The sequence below is a fragment of the Sciurus carolinensis genome, chromosome 3 (assembly GCF_902686445.1).
Source record: "Sciurus carolinensis chromosome 3, mSciCar1.2, whole genome shotgun sequence".
NCBI lineage: Eukaryota > Metazoa > Chordata > Mammalia > Rodentia > Sciuridae > Sciurus > Sciurus carolinensis.
In genome coordinates, this window is record NC_062215.1 from 175,876,199 (window position 1) to 175,896,491 (window position 20,293).

The following is a 20,293-nucleotide window of genomic DNA, read 5'->3' on the forward strand; positions in this document are numbered from 1 at the left end:
GATCCAGATCATAGGTGTTGATTTGGAGGCCTGGGGCGGGGGGCAAATTTGGACTGGAGCAAACTTCCAACTCTGACAGTTCTGATGTGGCCTCCTAACTTATATGGAGTGATTTTCAGGATTTATTGTTAAGTGAAAAAACAAGGTGAGAAGAAAATCTATATATTGAATATTTATGAAGGACAAAGGAAGTATATATTATATGATATATATACACACATATATATTTGTGTGTGTGTGTGTGTGTGTGTGTGTGTGTGTGTCTAAAGCAAAACCCTCAAAAACTAAAAAGGATAAACCAGAAATAATGATGAAATGGTTGTATATAGGGGGTGAGGAGCAGGTTAGAAGGCCAGAGATGGAATGAAACTTCTCCGAGTGCATTTTAACTTTTGGAATAATTTAAAGTTTTAAAATATTCAACAATAAAATTAAATGTAAAAAGTAATAAAGTTTCTAAATTGAAGTAAATAAAATCAAGTTGACCTAATATTTGTCAAAATGTGTAATACCAGCACATAAAGAATTAATTCCAGCTACTTTTGAGCCCTCTAATTCTATGCCTCATGGAATATTCTCTAAGGATAAAACTGCAGAGAGAATCATAAGATTCCCAGGGTCATTACTCCTGCTGGCATTCATTGGTATTATAATTCTGAGACTTTTTTTTTTTTAGTTATAGATGGACACAATACCTTTATTTTATATATTATTTTTATGTGGTGCTGAAGATGGAACCCAGGTGCCTCACACATGCTAGGCAAGTGCTCTACCACTGAGCTACAACCCAGCTCCTGAGACTAATTTTGAGTACTGAGGCCATAAGGTAGCTGGTAGTTGTCACAGAGAAAAGGAAGATACAATGTGGAATTGGGAGGATAAGAAGGAACCCCATGGTCTCCATTTTCTCTTAGAGGTGTTCTTACCAGGGACAGGTCTTTAGGGGTAAAAATGAGGATGGAGCTGTCACTGTGAGAACACACTGAGAGCATACCCTGTGAACCCACGAGCCAGCCTCCCCCTCAGGAGATGAGGGGGCCAGCTTCCCTGTTGAGCACTGGGTTGGGCTAGGGGGTCTTGTGTGTTTTTAAGGAATTTCTTCCACATGAAAGATTTGGATCAATAGTTACTTCGTTTATTCTTGGAGATGTTAAGTCATTGATATTTTGGCTTTCATGGTGATCTGTCCTTGCGATAAGATTGCTGGAACATGTGGGAGAGAAGAAAGAAAAGGGAATAAAATGCATGCCAGTTTTTAAGGACTGACAGGTTAGGGGTTTAAGCCTCTGGTGTCTTCCATCCTTTCCGCATGCCATTCTCATAATTGATGAAGAGGCAGGGCTCTATACCATGATGGTCCGTAACTATCTCAGTGCTTATGTGAACTCATGATTTTTAACAGTGTTTCAGGTTGAACCACACAGAAGTACCCATTTTTAGGCCAAGATAGTCAAATTATCAGCAATTTCATGATTTAAACCAGTACTTCTAACTCTCCTTGCTGTATCCTAAAAGCAAGAAGTCCCCCCGGGAGTAGGGAACATGCCTGTCGTGCACCTATGTTGATTTCTAAGTACCATCCCAACCAGAAGGAATCTGGGCTCTTTAGTGAGGTGGGTGATAGCAGGGCTGGGCAGGATGTGCCAGGTGAGCCTGGGCCATTTGTGCTGAAGGCACTGAGGTGCTCAAGGGAGGAGGGGACATACTGAAGGAACACAGGTCATTGGAAAGGGCCCCCACCTGCCTAATTTCAGATGGCTTACATATCAAAAAGAATAGTGGTGGTATTGGATTATAACACATTGAATTTAAAAAAGAAAGAAGTCAGTGACTATAATACCAAAAAAAAAAAGAAGAAAAAGAAGAAAGAAGGAAAGAAAAGAAAAACGTTGGTGGCACTACAGGAAAATCTCTTTTTTTTCTTTCAATGATACTGGGTATTGAACCTGGGGTGGTCTACCACTGAATACATTCCCAGCCCTTTTTATTTATTTTTTATTTTGAAACAGAGTCTCACTTAGTTTCTGAGGTTGGTGTTAAACTTATGATCCTCGGCCCCAGCTTCCTGAGTAGCTGGGATTACAGGTGTGCACCACCACACCTGATTAAAAGCCCCTTATAACAGAAGAGAGCCAGCAAATAAATGCAGAAGGTATTATAGGATTAAAAAAGTATCATTTTACAACTTACAAAGTTATGCTTGATCAGACAAAAACCATCAATGGATGCTGAAACCCCTGACTGAAAGTTTTTCTGATAACTGGATATTCACATGCTCTCCTAGTCTCTTTCTGTAGATGACTTATTTACAGAAGGTAACAGGGAGCTCAGATAGGCCGATTGGGCTGTTAGTTCCTTGACCTACTAATCTCGTCAGGCGAGCTGACAGGGTACCTTCTGAAGAGATGCTTCGCACCTCACCTAGGAAGTACCCTGCCGAGTGCTCAGCTCACGCTCATCAGGCCTTTAAATCAAGTCTCCTGCTTATAGGAAATAACGAGGAGATTAACTTTATCACATTTGGTTTATGTCTGTCCCCTCTTCTCTTCCTCCTTCCTTGAAGAAACATACCAATAAATCGGAATCTGAAACATTCTTCAAGACATCTGGCCTCTTTCAAAAAAGCAATGCTATATTAAAAGACAGGTGGGCATTAAACAGACTAAAGAGCTACAAATGCCAGGATATAACATGTGAACCGGTTAGAACCTGGTTCAGGAGGAAGACAGTGTTGAGACTTGTGGGGGACAACCGAAGACACTGGCATGTAACCTGTAAACTGGGTGACAGGGACCGGTTAGCCGTTGGCGGGTAGCAGCACAGTGGTGCGGTATTAGAATGCTTCCTTGTTATGAGAGGTGTGGAAGTCTGGTGGGGAGGAGGGTAAAGCAGCTCCATCTCCACGATGTCAGTAGTTCAAGATGTGAAAGGAAAGAGCCTGACACGTGAAGGGAGGGAGGGCGAGAGGAACGATAAAAGCAAACAATGGCAAAGGACTGACCTCCACTCAGTCTGGAGGAGGAGTATATGGATTTTCATTTTACCATTCTTTCAACTTCCCTGAAAGCTGAACATTTTTCAAAACGGAATTTGAGGGGAAGAAAGTTATTTTGAATGTATTCTCTGGTTTAAATTGTGGCCTTCCTGGCCCATCCCTGGCTCCCATAGAGCCAGGCCAGCCTTGTCCTGTGGCCTCTGCTCCAGGCACAGACCACCAAGTGGCTCAGTGATTGATGAGTAAACAGTGGAACAGAGGAGATTGCTCCCATTGGCTCTGGAACCCTACGCTCACTGTTCTTGAGGAACCAGAAGAACCCGATAAAGTCATTCACTTAGTCTAGACTTTTGTGAAAGATTGAGGTGGCCCTTCTGTGGACCCACAGCTAAAAATTTCTGGTCAGGGAGAGGGCCTGCCCGGAGCACTGTGTCCTTTCTTTCCGCCCACTGTGTGACCTCACGTGTATCTCTTCATCACTGAGTGGGGAGTGGGAACAGAGGCTGGGGGCACATGGACCAGGGTTGCTTTCTGCTTTTAATAGGCCTTAGTCTTTTTCTGTTTTGGAAACCATGATTTGTATCAGACACCTTAGCATCATTCTGCCAGCAGAAACTGAGTGAGAAAGGACATTAAGATATCAGCAGCTGCCATCAAGAAAATGAAAGGGTCTGACTTCTGAAGCAGCAGGGACAGACTAGGCTTAAAGGATCATCCCAGCTGATGGAAACAGAAGCTAAGCTGACTTCAACATCATACTTTACTAGACGGTCTAGCACACAGCTGGCTGGCTTTTGGGGACATTTACTATGGATGAGTGCTCTAGCTCCTTGACTGTTTTTCCTGCTATGATTAACATAAAATTTCCTGGTTTTCTATACAAAATGTGATACTATCTAATTGAAGAAAGTGTTGGAATAAAATTTTTACTCATTATCCTCTTAAGGTTATTTTCTAGATTTTTTCCATTCCTTTTCACCCATTCACCACCATTGACCCAGATCCTTCCCACCAGAACTGCTTGCTAGCAAGGAGACAAACCCAGAGTCACGGACAGAGGAGGGCCTCTATAAATTTTGTTAATCTGGAAGTGGTCCCTGAACCGCAGTTTGTAAACACTGTTTTATGAGAAAAGAAGATGGGATGAAGACAGAAAAGGACACACCTTGAAATAATAACCACTGTGGTGTGACCACAGGATCAGGGCCAGGAAGTCATGAGTTCTAATCCTAAATGTATTTCCAAGGCAAGTGGCAAAACTGAATGGAAAGTTCTAAAGAGCCCCTTGGCCTTTGTTCATTCTTCTGTCCATCAACTGCCCATCACATGCACACCTTCAGTGTGCTGGAAGACACAAAGAAGGGCAAGTACCAGAGCCAGATCTGATATTTGGCTCAACCTGTCTTAGTGATAAGCAGTCACCAGCATACCAAGGGCAGTGACTGGTAGCATCAGAGGATCAGGTCACAAGCATGGGCAGGCAAGTGGGGAGAGGTGGCTTCCACTCTGTGGAGACACGGAGTTCCCTGGAGAAAGATGGCAGCCGGGCCTTTGAAAGCTAGGTAGCTTTCTTTACCTTGGAGATTGGTTCCATATGGGAACTCCTCAAGTGACATTTCAACACCGGAGGGATATAGAAAAAAGTTTGGCACCCAGTGTACATGTACTAACTAGAAAGCACATGGAAGGTCTTGAATACTGAGCCAAATTTTACTTGTTCAGTTGAGGAGTTGGTGAGGGGTTTTGACCATATATGTGCTTCAAGATGATTAATGGGGGCTAGGAATGCAGCTCAGTGGTAGAGTGCTTGCCTAGATGTGCGTTGGGCCTGGGTTCAGGTCGCAGCATGTAAAGAAGAAGAAGAAAGGCTTCATCTGGCAGCAACATGACTGGCGAGACCAATATTGAATGGTGTGGTCGGGGTCATAGCCAAAATCCAGAGAGGGACAGATAGTGACAAGGCGCATGGGTACGTGTTGTTGTCCACACCAGACAGCTGCCTTCCAGCTGAAGGGGGTAGGGATGTTGTATACCTTGAAGAGTGGCAGAGAGGCGTTGTGGGGTCAAGAAGGGGTTGTTGAGCAACAAAGAAGTAGGAACTCTTCTGGTGCTTTTTTCTTTCCTTGGGCTCTTGGACCAGGGTCTTAAGGGATTAGTAGAAGGCTCTTAGATATCATGTGTTTGTTACTTGGACCAATGGCTTTGAGTAAAACAAACAACTTAGAAGTTTGCTGTGACTTTTTAAATAACATTCTACTAAGCCCTTTGGTCACGTGCCTTCAGAAGTTGTGGTTACATAACGTTGCTCTGAACTGGAATTCTGCAGCCTCATGAACTGGAGCCTTGCTCTCTCCCTCCCCCACCCAGCACTTTCTTTTCTGTGGGTCAGGGTTAGCTTCCCTCTAACCATTGTTGCGGAACTCTTTAAATATTTGGTCTCACAGGTTCTAAAAACTGGCAGGCCAGGCTGCTCCCTGCAGGTTGTGAGCCTTCCAGAAAGGAGCCAGTAAAATCCCAAGCATGTTAACAGAGTATAACAGCTGGATGGTGCACAGCCCCGTTACCCCCAACCCCGCCCCATGGGGCTGGGCTCCCAAGTGCTGAGGCCAGCAGCTCTCCGATGCCACAGCCCACAACCAGAAGGAGCCCTCATGCACAACATCATGGCTATTCGTAATCATGGCGATGACAACGAATTAAATCACTGGCTCTCAGCGCTGAAGACTGGGGTTTGTCAGGGTCACTCACTGTTCCCTTGCTTCTCCCAATTTTCCATCGTGTGAGCACCAGTTTGGAGTCCACTGCTGTAATACAGTTCCTTGTCAGGAGCCTCTCAGTTGTCTTGTGCTGAAGCTCTTTTCTTATTAGTCCATGCTGTGTGTCTCTTTCTTCCAGCATCCCTTCAGTACATGATTTTGAAATGTTGTAATATTTCAACGTGCATATGTATTTGTTTATATTTGCTTTTTTTCCAAAAATGACATCAGGCAATTTGCAGATATTATATATCATGCAATGACTTTATTAAAATTAGGAAATGGGGCAAAAGGCATCTTTGAATATGAACATTAGGTAAAAGTTGGTTTATAAATTTCAACCTGTAAGCGATATCTTCTCGAGGCAAGTTGAGTGTCTTCTGAGTTTCCAGTGGCCAGAGCATAAAGAAACAATATTCATACACCTGTAAGATGTAGACCATCCACTCAGGAGAGAAATTTCCTTGCACTGTGCCAGCTTGGCCTGTAAGCACTCGTGGAAGAACACCAGGTGCTCAGATCCCTGCAGTAGGCAGCGTAACCATTTGGCTGACATCTCTCAGTGTCCTTGGAGTAGACCTGTGGCAAAGCCAGTGTATGTCAGGTGTCACAGAGCAGCCATTGCTTCTCCAGGGGTAAACATTGCTTCATTCAGGGAGATGCTGTGTTGCAGAAAAGTGCCAGGGGCAAGTGGGTCTGACACGAACTGCCGATACCAGCATTTTAAAGGCCCTGTGAAGTCCTGTGATTAGAAATCAGCCACATGTCCCAAACTGATCATATAACAAGATCTTTTTAAAAAATTAAAAGACTTATCTGACCTGGAAACCTTCAGCTTAAACAGGACCCAGCAAACTTTATATTAAGGACCACACAGTAATTTTTTTTTTCTTTTATGCTGAGATTTAACCCAGGGTCTTGAGCGTGTTAGATACTTGCTGTACTTGCGAGCTACATCCCCAGCCTTCTATGGAGTAAATGTTTTAGGCATACTGTCTCCATCAACCCTGCTGTTATATAAAAAAAGCATGGCTATGTTCTAATCAACCTTTATTTATAGATTACTGAAATTTTAATTTCACACAAGCCAGCGTCCTCCTGAGGAGATGAGGGGGCCAGCTTCCTGTTGAGCACTGGTTGGTTGGGCTAGGGGGTCTTGTGTGTTTTTAAGGAATTTCTTCCACATGAAAGATTTGGATCAATAGTTACTTCGTTTATTCTTGGAGATGTTAAGTCATTGATATTTTGGCTTTCATGGTGATCTGGTCCTTGCGATAAGATTGCTGGGAAATGTGGGAGAGAAAGAAAGAAAAGGATAAATGCATGCCAGTTTTAAGGACTGACAGGTTAGGGGTTTAAGCCTCTGGTGTCTTCCCATCCTTTCCACATGCCATTCTCATAATTGATGAAGAGGCAGGGGCTCTGTACCATGATGGTCCCTAACTATCTCAGTGCTTATGTGAACTCATGATTTTTAACAGTGTTTCAGGTTGAACCACACAGAAGTACCCATTTTTAGGCCAAGATAGTCAAATATCAGCAATTTCATGATTAAACCAGTACTTCTAACTCTCCTTGCTGTATCCTAAAGCAAGAAGTCCCCCCAGGAGTAGTATCTGTGTAGCGAGCAAGCTTTACTGAGTACTGTTTCTCAAAGTCAGTTTTAGTTTTGACTTTTGTCTTTCTAGTTAAAAGCAGATAAAACAACAACCAAAGATAGTAGAGAATTGCTAGTCTGATATTTTCCTCATAACAGTTGGGGCGGGGGTTCCTCTCAAGGAGGACATTACCAAGTAACAATGGAAGACTTAACACTTGTCCAATATGGCTAGGTCAGTTTTAGAATGGAAATGTCCTAGTGGGCGTTATCATTTATTCACTGTATCTATAGAAATGAAGATCTCAAAGTGCCTGGAGACATAATTATAAGAAGATACAACTTCCTAGTTAACCCTCCAAGTAAACTAGTTAACTGTGGCTCCCACCCCCTTGCCTAGTCAGGATAACTGTTCCTTTTTTTTTTTTTTTTTTTTTTTTGATATAGAGGATCCTTTAACTTCTTATATCATCGTTATGATGAAAGAAGGACCAAAACAGTCCTACTACCCTGCCTGACATTTCAGCCTTGGTTACATAGGTATTTATTTTTGAGTACTCAGTCTATATAAACCTTTTGGCTAGGTTTTTTTGGGGAATACAGAATAGAGCAAGGAGCAGACACCTTCCTTCCTGCCCTGTGAGCCACATTTAAGGTCCTCAGCAATTCATAACCATGTTGCAGGCTACGAGGTCAGGATTGATTTCACCTCCCTGGCTCTTCCTGTTACTGTCCATCCGCCTGTTCATTCAACAGACACCTCTGAGTCGCAGCATCTGTTCAAGGCACTAGGATCGCAGCCCTGGAGTGTGCTTTCCAGGGGACCCTGTGTTTCTCTCTTCCTCTGGTGCCCTTTTTCACAGTCCCTTTTATATGAGAACAGAAATTATTTCTAGTTAATACTGAGGCCTCAGCCTTTGTGTTCCCCACGCTGTGTACGTAACTGTCCTTGAGATACTTAGTTTGCGTGTGGTCCCCTGATGACACACCCACCTTTCCTAGGACTGCTCTCTACATGTTTTGTTTCCTCCTGCATGGCACCCATTTTTTCCTGCCTCCTCTTCTCAGTGTATCAATGGGTACATAACTGTGCCAGATCCATAATTTTAAAACCATTGACTCTATTAGGGACAAGGAGTCTAAAAAATAATGTTCTAAGAGTGCCAAATGCTCTAAAAAAGCAATATTATGTATCCGATGCATGGTTGTTTTTTGATTATGGAAGATTCTCTACAATGTTAGTTTTCTCCAAAAGGAATACTTAATTGCAATAATTTTGTTAAATATGAAAAAGCATAAAGGGGAAAATTAATCCATAAATCTAACATCCATAAGTTTTAAGGTGTTAGATCCTAGACACCCTTAATTAGCAAGATCAGCAAAGTTCTGTCCCCCTGCATAGGCATCTCTTTTGCAGACGCTGGCAGCTACTGATCTGCTGTCTTATCACTCTTAATTTTTCAGAATCTATTCAATCTGGGGCATGTATAAGTAGTTTTCTTCATATTCATTGCCGGGTCCTCTTCCTTGGGGGACTGTATCACAGTTTAGTTATATATTTACTATTTAAGATTCCTTTCATTTTAACAGTCAACATTTCTGGTCTGACCTCCATTAAAATCACTGTCTGTATTTATTACAGTGGGGTTTTTACTTCCCTGGAAAGCTATCACTGAATCATTGGTGTGTTTATAATTAATGCTGTCTTAGACTTGAGGTTTTGTGGTAGCAGGAGGAGCAGTGTGAGGGATCAAGGGCAGTGGGCAGTACAGGGTCAGATTTTTAAAAGGCCCTGAGAGGTTAGCAGGCTGCGCTGGAGCAGCTTGGCAGCCTTGTAGGGCTTTGGGGAAGTTTTAAGCAGAGTAGCAACCCCAGGAGAGAATATACCTAACTGTGTTCAGCACCAGCAGGGCCCATCAGCCGTGCCAGTGAATCAGGAGACAGAGCTGTGGTGGCCTTCCTTCAGTGACAGTGAAGATGAAAGGGAGGGGCTCAGAACGAGGGCCATGGGAGCAGGCAGTGCTGATAGTACCGTGCAGGGGCAGGAGGGCTTACTGTGGAACACTCCAGTGTCCAGGCAGAACTTGGGCAGAGAAGTGGGGACGGCTGCTGCCAGCATGTTTAGGTATTTACTGGCTGGGTGGTTTGGGTGGGGAAAAGGAGAATAACCACCTCGAACAGATTCTCGAAGAAGAGGTTCCCATCAGCTCTGGAGAAGGGAAAGCAAAATAAGAACTGACCATCAGAGGGTAACTTAGTAAAGGACCTGCCCTCTTTCAGAGGACCCTTCTTGGAAAGCACCTTTCATGGAAGCAATGGAAGCAGCCTCCCTCACCTGCTCTCACCGAGGGTAGAGGAGAAGTCAGTGCCAGTTCCCAAAACAGAGGGGAAGGTGCTCACCCATTTGTCTCTCCCCAGTTTCACATTTTAGCCTCACATTTCTCCCTTCTCAGAGAGAGATGATAGAAATTCCTCTTTGCTCTACATAACAGAGTATCTGTGCAAAATTAACTGTTCATGAATTTTGTACTATGGTAGAGAAGAGTTTCTATTATTGTGCCATTACTAATCATATCTTAAATCTTTCCTAGAAAAGACTGCATCTTCACCATTGACCCATCAACTGCCCGAGACCTCGACGATGCCCTCTCCTGCAGGCCACTGGCTGATGGTAGGATGGAAGTTTCTATACCATTCTGGGTAGCAGGCAGTCTGCACACCTGTGTGTATTGCCTGGCTGTTGGTGCTCTCCGGGCAACAGAACATGCAAGGTTGAGTTTGCTTTTTCCTGAACTTACCATGGGCCTCTGAGCCTGCACAGCTATGTGATCTTAAGATTGTGATTCTGTGGTGACTTTGGTGAGGGTGAGAATGAGAAATGTCTTCTCACCAGGGCCCTTCTTAGGCCTTGGAAGAGGCAGCAATGAGGGCCTTGGCCCTTCAGGAAGTTGCAGTCTGGGTGTAAGGAATTAAATAAGGAAGGCCCCTGAAGCTCTGTTCAGAGAGACCAGGGGTCCTTTAGTGCTCGGGGAGATTGAAGGGGTTCTCTCCCAAGACACTGCACTGTGGGCAGCAGGAGCATCTTCCTGAAGAAGTGCCTGTCTATGCCTGAGCCGCAGACCCAGCTAGGTCTTCACTGCTCCTGCTGCCCAGCAGGTTGCAATAGGCAAACTGTTAGGGGCTCTGCAAACATTCTTTGGGAATGTTGCTAGGCAGGAAGGAGCAGGATTGAGGACAGCAGCCTTTGGAAATGAGTAGAAGGAAGGCGGCACCTGACCCTCGGAAGGAAAGTGTGCAGGGTGTGAGGACGTGGGTAAGGCCCTCGGTTCCCTTCCTCATGCCCTAGATGTGCTGCTGACAGTCTCCAGCTGTTTCCTGCCTCTCTAGAATGGTGTCTGGTTGACTGCTGTGACTTTGATCATTCAGAGAGATGGCCTGGGCACTAACATGGCCTTTGATGGCTTGCCCATGGGGAGAATCCAACCCTTCTGTCTTCAGTCTGCCGCAGAGCATTGAACATTGCAAAGTGTTCACGTCTCCCCGACACAAACCTCCACTGGGTCTGTGTGTGGCCCTTCTCTGCTATAAAAGGCAGTGAAGCTCAGCAGGTGGAAGGCTGAGAGACAGAAACACCACTGCCTAAAATGTGTTTATCTTCTTTTAGTAGGAACCCCCTTGAAACCACGGTACCCTATTTTCAATTAAAGAAATTGAAAGGGAGATAAACCTTAAAATTCCTGTGGAAATTTTAGAGAAAGTACACATTTGCAATCCAAAACTGGAGCAGCTTATTTACAAAAGTGAACAGTGGCTTGACTCCTTACATTCTGAGCAACCTCTTGTGCATGCAGAGACTCGGGCAGCCCACTTTCTGCAGACTCTACTTCCCTGAGCCTCAGTGTGGCCCCTGGACCACCTTCCCTCCTGGGTCACAGTTCTGCTTTGCTAACAGTATAATACTTGAAAACAATTGATTCATTTATTCTGTCTAGTTTTACAGTTGTTAATGGCAGCAGTTTAATACCTGTTTTCCCATCTCTGCTGTCCTGGAACCCTTGACCTTGCAGGGAGTGCCAGGGAACTGGCTCATGCTCTGCCCCACCCACTCTGTACAGCACAACTTCATGTCTAGCGATCAGTGTGCCAGCAGAGTCTTTGTGGAGGCAAGAGTAAAGGATTTGGCAGGAAAGGTAAATTGGGGGCACATTTGCAGATCAGAGAATGTTCTTTCTTTATCAGACAGTGGAAAGCCACATAGATGTTGTTTAGCAAGAGGTCAATAAAAATGAGGAAAATGATTTAGCAGTGCAAAATGAAGGAAAAGGGAAGGAGGAAGCGGCAGCAAAGCAGATCAGCAGCACACTGCAGTCCGCGGGGGGAGGAGGACCTGGCTGGAGCTGTGCGCAGAAGCCACAGGGCTGGGTGGACAGATGTGAGGAGGGATAATGACAGAAACCTGTGAGGCTGCATGTGGGAGAAGAGAGGAGCCAAGGTGGCACCAAGGTCTTAGTCTAGGGGGCGGGAGCTGGAGCCCACGCATGGAAATTCGTGCTTGAGGAGCCTGCGCAGCTGTGGGAGGGTGTGTTGCGTGAGGTGTCTGTCTGAGGATGCGTATTCGTGGGTGTTGCCGCACGTCTTTTCTAGAGGAGGTGGGCAGAAAATAAGCTGAACAGATGCAGGCGGCCCTGAGGAAGGGTAAGCAGCGTGCCCAGATGCAAACAGTAATTTTATTAGGATGATGGGATCGTAAGTGATTTTTCTCTACTTTCTAAATTTTTGTAATGTGGTAATAATAGCTTTATAATGAAAAAATTTTGCAATAAAAGAAATTATGAGGTGCCACAAATCACAAGCTGCCCAGTAGCCCACTGCACCAGGTGACCAGACACCTTCCATCTGTTCAGCGTCCCGCATTACAGAGGGGCAGTTGACATCTGTTCATTCGGCAGGGCTGCTGCAGAAGGACATGGGAAAGGAGCCAGGGAAGAGTCAGGAGAGGCCTCAGGTGGCCAGTCAAGGGTTTTTATGGTGGCACTTATACAGTTGGCCTTTGTGACAGCAGTTTCTGCCAGGGCCATTTATCCAGGGAGATGAAAAGTGAAAAGTCAATTCCAGTTTGGATTGGGGTAAGGTTGGCTAAGCTTAGTTTCCGTTAGTTACCAGTTTATGTCAATTTTTGCTTAGAGGAATGTGTTTAATGTTTCAAAAAGCAAATAATGTTTTCTGGGCTTATTTATATCATCTATAGCCATGTTTATTTAAAGAAATACTATATAAAAGTTCTACTTTTCTTTGGTTCCATTGAAGTCATCTGAGTGACAATTTTGTGAAAAAATAAATATTCAGACATATAGAGCATACCTAGTCCTCATTCTCCTTTTCCATAGAGTTCAGATGTATTCCCAGGACTTTACTATTGTCTCATATTAGGTACAAGACATAGATGTCAAGTCTAAAAAATACAGTGGCCCACCACTGTTCACCAGTACATTGTAATTAGCTTGAAGGCCAAGGAGTGGGTGCTACTGACGCTCATGGAAGCTCAGCTTTGGAAGGAATTCTACCAGTCCTCTGACCCGTGATTCTCACCCCTTTTTTACCCTATACATACACTTGAGGAGATGAAATACTCCCATGAGCATTATCCAGCAATGTGGAATATTTCATTTTTGCTCAAGAAAAGATTTAGTCATAAGAGTGGGGTTATAATGATAACCTAGAATCTAAAGACAGTAAATCCCACAATTCAGTGTTTTATGATTGTAACAGATCACTTGCAACACACCTCATGGTTGACCTCACCTCTCAAGTGTGGGAATGCCACAGTTGTCAGATCAGCCTCTGTTTTTTGAATTACCTCTGCAGCATCTACTTATTGAATAACCAGATTGCGTTTGAACTTTCTACCTTAAAGGCAACCCATTCTGCCTTAAAGGTTTCTTAGGAAACCCTTCCCTGTGACGATCTGGAATACTGCTGTGTTCCTGTAATTTTCCACTCAGTAGTCCCTGTGTGCTCATCAGACTGTCCCTATAGAACAAATCTAGTGTCTCATATAAAAACCCTTCAGATACTAGATAACTGTTATCTTACATCTTCTGAACCACAGCTTCTCAGCTAAGTATCCTAAATATTCTTCCTTGTCTTGTAGCTCATGAGGTATGAGTTTATTTCCCGTGTCATGGATTCACTTCTGCCTTTATGAAGTTGAGTGCATGTGGCTCCCTGGCTGTCAAGGCCTGCAGGCCTTAGCCTAGACAGTTCCTCCTTATTGGCAGAATTAGGGATGGGGTGATAGCTACCGTTTCAGTTCACTCTTGCACTCTTGGAACCAGAAGACCTGACAAGAATGATTTTAGAGGAGAAATAATTTATTTGGGACTCATGGTTTCAGAGGTCTTAGTCCATAGACAGCTGACTTCATTGCTGTGGACCCAAGGTGTGGCAGATATCATGGTGGAAGAGTGTGGTGTAGAAAAGTGGCTCAGGACATGGCCACCAAGAAGTAGAGAGTGCCACTCTCCAGGGTCAAAATATACACCTCAAAGGCAGGCCTCTAGGGATCCACCTCCTCCAGCCACACCCAAGCTACCAGTTAAGCCTACCTACCACCCAGTTAAGCCGTTCAACTGGATTAATGCACTGATTAGGTTAAGCCTTTCCTAACCGATCATTTCACCTCTAAACTTTTTTGCATTGTCTCACATATGGGGGACACCTCATATCTAAACCATTGCAGCTACCCTTCTATTCAGTTAAACAAGTATTATTGCCTTGCTGTAGTCTCATAGAGGAAGTTGTCAGCTGTTTAAGTCAAGACTTTCATTCAGCTTTTGTTTGATTCAGCCTCCCAGCGACCCTAAGGGAAATTGAAGTCCACCTCTCCAGCATCTTGCTTCTATGGTATTTTATTTTCGAATGTGTGCTTTGCTATTGAACATGGAAGGGTTATCCTGGCCAGGCCTCAGAATTGAGTGAGTAGCAAGGGTGAATGACTGCTATTGGGTTTGGGTTTCTATTTGAGGTGATGAAAATATTCTGGAATTCGATAGTTACACTAATTTATGGATATGCCAGAAACTACTGAGGAATAGTAAGTAAATGAATGAATGATGAATGAGTGAGAAGAAATAAGTGAATTCTGAATCCTCTCATCCTTAAGGCTTGGAGTTTACAGCTAACCCACCGTTTGTCAGGGGTCTTGATCTAATGCCTGTCTGGGTCACATCCCTCTAGTCTGCCTCTCCTCTGGCTGTTTTCCTCTCTGGACCATGAAAACCCACCCCTGGGTGCACAGCCCTCTTCAGAGCTCCAACTTCGTCTTCACACTTGCCATTCCCATGGAGTGCGGACATCTGAATCAAAGAACGAAGGCGCATCCTTCTGCCTGTGTAGGAGATAGTGCTTGCGCTCAGCCCAGGGACGGCCCCAGCCATGCCGGCCACCCGGGACCAGCATCTTCCCTTGGCTTCGCTTCCTCCTCTCACTGTGCACTTCCCCAGCCCTGTCACAGCTCAGGGACCTGCTGTGTCCTCTCCCCAGAGCCCTGAAGGAGCAGCCTGCTTATTTCTTACTCCCTGCGCGGCAGGGTTTGGTGCTCCAGGAAGCCCAGTGAGCCAGGTTATCCCTGACCTCAGGGATGGTACAGCACTCAGCTTTTTTGTTGCCTCCTCCTGGAAATGCCCTCTTCTTGCAACCCATAGGAGCCTCCCTACCCCCGGTTCTGCACAGTAGGCTGTTCCTCCCCAGGTACCTGTGCCCTCCTCTCCACCGCTGGCATCCCTGCAGTTCTTCATTTCCTGCTCTGCAGTCCTTGCACTTGCCAGTTCCTTTGCCTGGAGGGCAGCTGTGGCTCACGCCTCTTTACGGTTCACTTGGTCACTTTCTCCGGAGGGTGTTCCCAGCCTTTCCACATGGAGTCCCACCTCCTGGACACCCTCCCTGCTTGTTTGCTGGTCGCTTACTCCAGTGCTCTTGATACCATTCTGTGCCACTCAGGGTGTACCCTCTGAGAGTCTGTGCTGGGGTTTGCAGCACTTAGGAGTGCAGGGACCTCCCGGGCAGAGGGCAGAGTGCTGCGAAGTCCCCGGGATGACAAGAATGTGGAGTTTTCAGGGGAAATACTGAAGTGTGACATATGGCACACGAGATTCGCCTGGGTGGTACTTGTCAGTAAAGCAGGGGTGAGGCCACCAGCTCCTTTGCAGGTGCAGCCAGAGGACTGGGGGTTGACGGCAGGGGCGACATTTGAACTGGAGCCCAGCAGCATCAGTTTACTCAAGAAATATGCACTGAGACCAGCCAGGCGCCATGCCTTGTACATGCTAGATGTACAGTGGCCAGAAAAATTAGACAAGCTGCTTCCTGTCCTCCCCAGTTTAATATTAAATAAAGCACGTGAATGTCAGAATGACCCACTATTTAGATGTGGGATTGAGCTGAGGACTGGAGAGTGACCTCTAGGTAGACCCGAAGAGTAAATCAGAGTAGGCCAGACAAAGCATGGGGGAAAGGACATGTCTGGTGAAGGGAAGAGGTATGTGAAGGCCCTGAGCTACACAGGGACTTTGGCACTGGAACAAACCAAAAAGAAAGTGTAGCCAAAATATGGGGGCGGAGAAGGATGCTGTGGCAAGTCGGGAAGGAGCACGCGGGCTCAGGAGAAGTGGGAGTTTGAGAGTGAGCCACGGCTTTAAGCAGGAGAGAGTCCCAGGCTCCTTCACAGTTTGACAAGATCACTCTGGCAGCAGGGAGCCTGGACCAGAGCAGGGCAGCTCAACTGGCCCAGCTGGGAGGCAGGAGAGTGGCTGCAGGGCGTGGCATCCAGCAGCTGCAGAGATTGCACTGTCTTGTCACATGCTGAAGCCAAGGCAGTCCTTACAAAACAGATGATCGTTCCCTACTCCACACTGTCCAAGATTTCCTGTCCTCCTGAGGACTAACCTGCTCCTCTCTCAGCCTGTCCCACCTCATACCCCACTGTCCCTCCCTGGCCTACTCCAGCCATATGCCTACCTGTTGCCCATAGGCATGCCAAACCATGTCTGCCTCACAGCTTTAGCACTTGTCCCCTCTCTCTAGTCCCCTTCCTCCCAGATTCTGCACTGCTAGAGGCCTCTGCTCAGATGGCATTCAGGGGGGCCTTTCCTGACCCCAGTCACTGGCCTGCAGTGGTCTCTGCCCCTCTCACTTGGTTTTGGGTACTTTTCGAGGATCTACCCCACTGGCTGGTGGGTTTTCTAGAACAGGGCCATCATTTTGTTCACTGCTGAACCCCAGGTGCCTAGAGCAGTTGGCATCTATGAATGAATGAGTAAAACAAATAAATCAATAAACTTTTAGCTATTGGAAATAAGACTCTAGAATGACTTCTCATTTTCTGGCTTGAGTACTGGATGGAAAAAAAATTCCACTCAAAGGAAAGATTGAGGGTAGCTGCCTGTGGTGGGAAAGATAGTGATTCAGGTAAGGATGCTAACAGTGCAATTCCTGGGTGCCATTCAGGCAGAAATAATCGGGTGACAAGTGAAAGGTCAGGGCTGGAGAGTTGGAATTCATCAGTGCAGGCACCTGGGACAGACAGTCTAGGGAGAAGCCATAGGCATACAGGAAGACCAGGTTGGAAGTCTGGAAGAGCTGCCCCTACAACAGGAATGAACGGCTCCCTGCGGCAACTGAAGACAGGCAGGGGAGATTGGACTGAAGCAAAGGACTGGCAAGAGGTACAGGCAGAGCAGGCTAGCACAGTGACCGGTCAGAATGGCCATAGGGAGCATCAATCGAAGAGAAATGGGAAGCATTCTTGGCTTTGGCAACTGGGGTATCATGGAAGACCATGGTAAAGCTGGTGCCAGTGACTTAGAAGAGGGCCAGCAGACTGCAGTTGGTGGAGGAAGGGGCAGAGAGTCAGGACATGGAAGCCATGATGCAGATTACTTGTTCTGAGAGGCTGGGCTGTGAGACTAGGAGAGCCAGGAAGGGCAGGGTCAAAGATGGCTGTTTTCTTTGTGTTTAGAATGAAAGAGATTGGAGATGACAGAGAAAGATAAGTTGAGAATACAGGAAGGAGAGAAGTTTGTTGCTTTGCAAGCTGATTGGTCTTGAAGAGATGGAGGAGTGAATCTGGAGCCTAGTTAGAAAGTAAGGCTAAGAACACATCTTCCTTTGGACAGAGAGGCAGAACACAAGAAATGGGCGACCATTGCTGAGTTTGTAGGCCTGACAGTGTCCTCTTGCTCTGTGAACAGGAAGCCAAGCCTGTTATGAGGGCTGGGGGCAGAGTTACGAGGACAGAGAGCAACCAGGAACCTGCCAGACCTAGCCTTCGCACACATTACTCAGACATGCCTGGGTTTGTGTCCTGTGAAGTCCAGGGGGTTGTGAGATCTTCTTTTCTTGGCCTCCTAGGTGTGGAGCAGAGACTGCAGGGATCCAGTTGTGGGTTTCTAGAGGGAGACCAGGGAGGGCAATAGGACAGGGTCCCCTCTCAGCCTATTTCTTCTCCACACCTGCACCGAGTTAACCAAGTTTAAAAAATAAAAAAGTAATCCTGTAGTCACATTTGATTGCTTTTCCTTTCAAGACTTTTGCTGAGTCCTTTTCAATAATTTCCTTACCTCCCTCACCGCTATTCAGTTATCTTTCCTACATTGTGTATACAAGGACCAGAACAGTCCCTTTTCTGCTTGAAAATCTGCTTGTACTACATATCAGGTCTTTCTTTTTTAGCAAAGTTTTAATACCAAAGCCCTGTAAGACTAGTCCTGAACCTTCTAACTTCCCCAATTTCCAGTGCCACTTTGATACGCACCTGCACAGACATCCACACTTGTGTCTATCCACGGCACTCCATCTTGCTTCCAGGTCTCTCCTTGCTCCTTTCCCTCCCTTTACAATGCCTTGCCTCCCTGCCTACATTTGTGTCCTATTGAAATCTACTCAAGAGCAGGATAAACCTCTGTAGAGCTTTCCTTTTCTCCTGGCAGAATGAATTGTTCCTACCTTATCCTATCAGTACATTTTCATCATGTCTCTAATGCAGCAATAAACGTCATTACTTCTGGATTTAATTCCCCACTTTTCTTTTTGCCTAAGAGCAGGGCATTCCTCGGATACCCCTTCATCCTGAGTATCTTGCACACTACCCTGGATTAAAAAAAAAAAGAAGAAGGTTTGGTGTAGTTAGGTCTAACCAGAAAACTTATTGTAATTTTCCACAATACTTTCCTTCCTTTTTCTGTTTCTCGACTTGCCCTTTTTGTTTCCACTGTTCTTTAACCTTATGTTTGTGGTTGCCTATGTGTTTATATCCTGACACACAAGCCAACTGTGCTTTCTCTTCTAAAACAAGTCTATTTCTTTGTAATTGGGCATACTTTTTCCTTGTTTCATTCAAGTCTTTTGATGCATCTGTCATGTCCTGGTGACCTATCAGTTCACAGAATTCTGTTTTACATTTATACTGTCTGTTCCTTTAGCTTGGTGAATAGGCTCATTTCTTTCCCAGGAGTCTCCTGCATGACCTACTCTTTTTTTCTTTCCATGACTACAGCCTTCCACAGCAACTTGTGTCTTGATTTTCTCTTGTCATCTTTTAACTCTTATCCAAATTGAATAAATGCTTATTTAATACCATTATTAAAAATGTATTTTTTATTCCTTTTAAATAAATGTATTGAAGGTTATCTTATGGCCCAGCATGTGTTTCTTGGTAAATATTCCATGTATACTTCAAAAGAATGTCTTCTCTTAATTGTTGAGCACAGTGTTTGATAAGTGTCAGCACAGACAAGTTGGGACAGTGTTGTTCCAGTCTTCTGTATCCTTATTGATGTTCTGTCTACATGTCCTATCAGTTAATTGAGAAAGAGGAGTGTTGAAATCTTCAACTATAATTTAGGATTTCATTTATTTTCCCCTTTCTGTCAATTTGTACCTGATTTACTCTGAAGTACTGTTATTAAGTGTGTACATATATAGATGTAGTATATCTTCTTGATAAACTACCCTTCGTCACTATGAAATATGCCTCTTTTATCTCCAGCATCTACTTTGAAATAACATAGCCACTCCAACTTTCTAATGATTACTGTTTGCATTTTATATCATTTCTCAATCTTTCATTTTTATTTATTGTTTTATAAACTGCTTTGGATTTTATGGGGAAGTTGTGATCAAGGGGGGATTAGGGTGTAATCCATCCTTTCACTTTTAAATGTGTTCTTTTTATTGAAAATTTGTTTCTTATAGTCTTCTTCATCCAGTCTATCTCTGCTGTTTAGTTCTAATTTTTAGATTGTACTTAATTTAATTTAAAGTATAGCTGGGTAAAGCTTTCTTGCTGTTTCATCTTATTCTTTGTTCCTTTTTTTCTTCTTCTGAATTGGGTATTTTCCCCCAGTATTTTATTTAAATGTGATGAATGGTGTTTCAAAATGCTCTGAGGTTTGAAGAAGCGTAATATAAATTCCTGGTAGCATTGCTGTGAGGACTTGGGTGAGATGTTGGTGGGCTCAGGTAACGGAGACTTGTAGCTAGTGAGGCTGCGGCCTTGAGTAGTAGGACTTCTAGGGGATACAGGGATGGATACCTGTAGGTGATCCACATCCTCCTAAGCAGGAGCTGGGCCTAAGCTCAAGTGATAGAAGCCTTAGAAAAATCCTGCAAAGAAAGCTTCTGATAAAACAAACAGGATTGTGCCATACTTAGGTCCTTTTTGGACAAGTAATGTGTGGTGACCTTGAAGTGTCCTTCTCATACCAGGACTCATCACCAGTGGTGTATTGTCGTGAGTTGGTTAATAGACCTGGGGCTACTAGGGTCACTGAGCGAAAATAAGCTCATGTTGCTAGGCCAGATGCCAGGAGAGCTGATGATGCTCCTGTTAGTGCTCAGGGTGTTGGCTGATTCATATGGTAGGCATGAGTCGGGTGGGTCATTAGGGAT

General features: G+C 44.9%; 1 protein-coding gene across 1 annotated transcript in view; it reads left to right on the forward strand.

The window, feature by feature from the left end:
* The window catches only part of Dis3l2 (DIS3 like 3'-5' exoribonuclease 2), a 356,804-nt gene that overhangs the window by 208,957 nt on the left and 127,554 nt on the right, over window positions 1-20,293 (forward strand). The window contains 1 exon segment of the mRNA XM_047544162.1: window positions 9,940-10,019. Coding sequence (XP_047400118.1) covers window positions 9,940-10,019 — 80 coding nt within the window.